The 4,435-nt window shown below is 40.9% G+C and overlaps 1 protein-coding gene across 2 annotated transcripts in view; it reads right to left on the bottom strand.

Moving 5' to 3' along the window:
• Positions 1-2,888: 2,888 nt before the first annotated feature.
• Positions 2,889-4,435, bottom strand: part of zgc:110329 (tetraspanin-15) — a 14,623-nt gene continuing 13,076 nt past the window's right edge. For both annotated transcript variants that reach the window (XM_081710932.1, XM_027029297.3), the window contains one exon: positions 2,889-4,435. This exon is cut by the window's right edge and continues 136 nt beyond it. In XM_081710932.1, coding sequence (XP_081567058.1) covers positions 4,233-4,435 — 203 coding nt within the window. In that variant the 3' untranslated portion in view covers positions 2,889-4,232.

Below are 4,435 nucleotides of genomic sequence, written 5' to 3'. Positions count from 1 at the left end.
CCTAAACTAAAAGAGGGAACAGTACCAACTGTCTGAGGCTAAACTGCAGAGGAGAGAAATAGAAGTATTTTTAAAAATAATTATGATAGGATATGTGGTAGAAGTTAAAATAATTCCTGTTGTGTTCGAGTGAGGTAATCGGGGGTTAGCGACATAAGCATGATGTGCTATGGGATAACGTGCCTTACGTCTGTGTGTAATTTGGTAAACAAGCATGCTTAGCAATGCGCAGGTCTGTTTTGCCAGGGTGAGAATGGTGCTGGGATGCTTGAGCCTTGTGGTATTTTAAGCAAACTATGTCATTAAGAGCCCCGGGAGTGGTGTTACTTGCGTAGAAAGGGATATAATTGGTCCCCTTTAAAAAGGTAACGGGCCATTTGCATTACATTACTTTAAACGCAGGCTACCCAATTAGTTAGGCCTATATCCTTATTAAAAATAGAATTCAACTGTATATTTCTGCAACAGTCGGATATTGTTTAAAAACAGTCATTTCTTTCCTTTTTTCAACTTAACAGTAGCATTTTAATACCCTAAGTGCTGGTTTGGCCGTTGGTCGTTCCTCTTCAGTTCACCGACGGGAGGGATTTGAGAAGTCACTCGGTAATGATACGCGGATCAAATATGACCGTCTAAGATGTTATCACCAAGCTCCCATGTCAACTTTACGTTCTGAATTATCATATAATCGTACCGATTAGTTATATAATTTAAGGATAAACGTCTCGAAAATATTTCTCACAATACTGAATGAAACTCCGACGGCCGTCATCAGCATCTCTCGGCCGGTGCAAAAGGCGCACGAAAGTCTGCACATCTACAGCCTTCCAGAAATTTCCATCTGCAAAGATCTACGGACCTGCTTTCTGCAGTAACTGACGGACACTCCCATGACTTCATTAGTGTTCATTAAAACAGGCCCTGGTGAAGATATCGATGTTTGTGTTCGATGTTCCGGTGAGGCAGAGGACTTATCTTTGAATGGCAACGAGTTAATTACTCGTGGCACCAGCGATGTTATCATTATTATAATGTTGCATGCGTCCTGTTCCCTTGCGACCGAAGTGTTATTTTGGCTCCCGTGGATGTGTGCGCTATAATTATCCCACCCGCTGTTTCCTGATGGCCATCATTATTGCTCCGGATGGAGTGATATGTGGAAATAAGAAACAAGAGCGCTCAAGTCCGACGTGGCGGCGTTTGAGTCCGCGGTGAGTGCGCTTTAACGATGGCTGGCACGATCCGGCCTTGCGGAGTGGCGCTTTAATTGTTTTGTCATCTCTTGACAGGGACAGCAACCTTTATGAACCCACCACTATTCATTGACACACTTAAGGTACTGGTCTAATTCGTTTATATTTTCAGTGTTAAAATCTAATTTAGCAATCACACACAGCAGCGGTCACAAGGGCTCGAGTGTGAATGAATTTTGACTTAGTCTAATCTGGCTGTCGTCCAAGTATCGGGACAATCTGCGCAGTTTCTGAGCTTTCTGGTTTGGGAACTGCAAGGTATCAGTGACAGATTGACTCAGCGAGCCACTGTTTCATACGTCACAAGCCTAAGTAACCTATCCTCTCAACTTGTGGGTGGGGCTTTTCTTATCATTAGCATAATGCTATTGTGACGTGGGTATCAGAGGCGGAGTTAGCTGTAATATATTTTGCAAGGTATGTTTTACTGTTTTTAAAATGATAGCAGAAAAATGTTGTTCTCTTTTCAGTTGCAAAAAGAGAAAACGTGAGCCTTGATGTTCGTGCAGCTCCATCCATTTATCCTGCGGACGCAGCAAGTACGAGCAAACGTTGGCCAACTGCTAAGTTTATTTTTCTTGTGTTTTATCCGTTGGCTGTGTACAACAAATCCGCAGTGCACTACATAATCTTAGAAAACTTTAGCCTTCCAAGTTAAGCAATGATTCATGCCAAATGCTGACAGGGCATTTTATATTGCTTGGGGACGTTGACAAAAGTTAGTATAAACATTACTCAAAACAGCTTGTAAGATAGCTTAACTGCTGCATGGCTCTATTCATGATAATGCTTACAGACAACTTCACATGACTTTTGGGGTTGTTTGTGAAGAAAGGGGTCATAATATAAGACTGTGCTTATAACCAGGTGGCACAGCGCTGGCGAGATAACATTAGCCAATCGTTATTGCCTATGGCATAGGGACAAAGCTTAGAAGACTTAACTACCACATGCATGATCTGCAGTCAAGAAGTAGCCAGACATTTTAGAAAGACAACCATGCACAAGAGCTAACTGCATATCATAAGGCACGCACCTGAGGTTGCTTGTTTTAGAAATATTTTTTCAGTAGCAAATTCTAATCTCTCTTCCATTCTTTTAAACTGTATACACCTACATGGTCCCTGTCAATAATACTGCATACTGTATACAGTATATAGACATGTGTACATGCATATACCGTATATAACTGAAGTATTCAATGCGTTCTTCCCAACAGCACATCCAGACTTTGATCTTAACAAGGTAGTGACCAAGAGTGATAGTCTAGCATTAGCAACACGTTATTAGTGGTTTGATAACAGTCAAGCCAAATGCATTTAGTTTCCAGTTCGAGCATGTATGGCAAAGTTACTCCAATATTACCTTTTGCCATCGTGGTGAGTGGCAGAAGGTGGGTGGAGTCAGAGGCATGGACTATTTGCATATTCATAAATCTGTGTAAATAAAGACAAAGGTGTAGGGTTACAGCTAAGCCACTTTTAAGGCATTAGAGGAGTTTATTCTTTGAAATAATTTCTAAAATATGCCATTTTGGTGAACAGAGATGAGTTTTAGAGATTTAGTAGATGACAGGACAGGGATTTTAACTCAGCGTATGTTAGCATGAGTCACAAATAAACGCAGAGGAACAAATTCAGATAAATCACTTTTATTGGCAAGGAGCACAGTAGATTTTTCAAAAGGCCTGAGCAATACATCCCCAAAATTACGTTCAACAATGTATTTAAGGTAGTGTTTCAAAACGACTATGTAGGCTACTACCACAGATAAAAGCACCTTTAAAGTATTACGGCTGCCTTAGGCCTGTTTCTTTCCATCATTATTTACAAAAAAAGCAAAAAACATGCACTTCTTCACAAACACACAAACAACTGAAAAAGGTGTTTTGTTTTTTTCTCAGCAGATTACACTTCAAGTAGGTACTCCTGACGGCGAGGTTTAAATGGAACTTCATTTAATTAAAAACCGTATTCAAAAATACCTGCAAACAGGCGCGGTATTGCGGATAAAAGCTTATCTATTGAATAAGGCAATGATTTACCCACAATTTGCAGTCAGTTTATACTCGCAGGGTTGTAAACAAGAACAGCAGCGTCAAATTAAGTGAAGATCCTAAACCCAAATTAAAATGTGGCTGTCTGCACCCTTCCCAATTTTTGAACGTTGCTCTCCGTAATTACAATTTTGATGGCAGAAGAACATTTCATCTTATTGATTAGTTCAGTGTCCATATATTACAGACGAATCACCACAACCCCAGGGGTGCACTGATAATCAAATCGCTAATAATAGTTCTGTGTGTCTATCAACCATAATAGCGATGTACAAACACATACAGTGCCTTTGTTAAAGTGTAAGTAATGCATTTCAAGATGTTTACTCAACGCATCCTCAATCCACTAGTTATATAAGATGTTCTCCATATCCAGCTTAATCACACTAGCTTCAAACATTCCCCAAGAATTCAACCATGTTGAAATGCTACACAAATATTATTATTAAACCCATGCATGTGATTCTTCTATTAAAATACCTGGCCATACTGATGTTTTCCTGCTAACCTAATAGGCCATCACTGCATGTCTCATAAAACACAACAGCCCAAGGCAAACTGATTGTCTACCTTCCCCAACATTTCATTTCTATATTCACCTTTTTTTTAAATACAAAAACATTATTGGTTGCCGGTCACTGCAATATTATTTCCAGCAAAGTAAAAGACAACATGACAAATACAATAAGCCAAACCCAACAAATCCTAAGGAAATCCCTTTTTTGTAAAAACATGGAAAAGTGTGTAAAATGGGGGTTAAAAAATTATCACGTGTGTGTGTGGGGGCTCAGTAAGAATATGGGCACTGAGGCTAGTGCAAAGTAACCGTGCAGTAGGAGAGGCATCGCTTCTACACAAAAACAGACGTAGAAATTTTTTTTTTTTAAGTTGGAGAAGGTGCACCATGGTTCCCTTTCTGCTCATTAATCTCGACTGTCCACTTCATCTATCCCTGGCATCCAGGCGGAGTCCTGACCCACCTCTTCAAACTGCATGAGGCTGTGTTCAGCCTGTACCTGCTCCCAGTCTAGGGGCGGGGCGTTGGGTTCAGGGGCGGAGTCAGCCGGTCCCGTATCCGCCCTGGCCAATGGCAGGTAGCCGCCCTCCCGCGGCAGGCACATGCACC

The sequence above is a fragment of the Electrophorus electricus genome, chromosome 1, assembly GCF_041902795.1.
Source record: "Electrophorus electricus isolate QZ-2024a chromosome 1, ASM4190279v1, whole genome shotgun sequence".
Lineage (NCBI taxonomy): Eukaryota > Metazoa > Chordata > Actinopteri > Gymnotiformes > Gymnotidae > Electrophorus > Electrophorus electricus.
The sequence above is the reverse complement of the archived record's forward strand: the minus strand, read 5'-3'. Positions and strand labels throughout refer to the sequence as shown.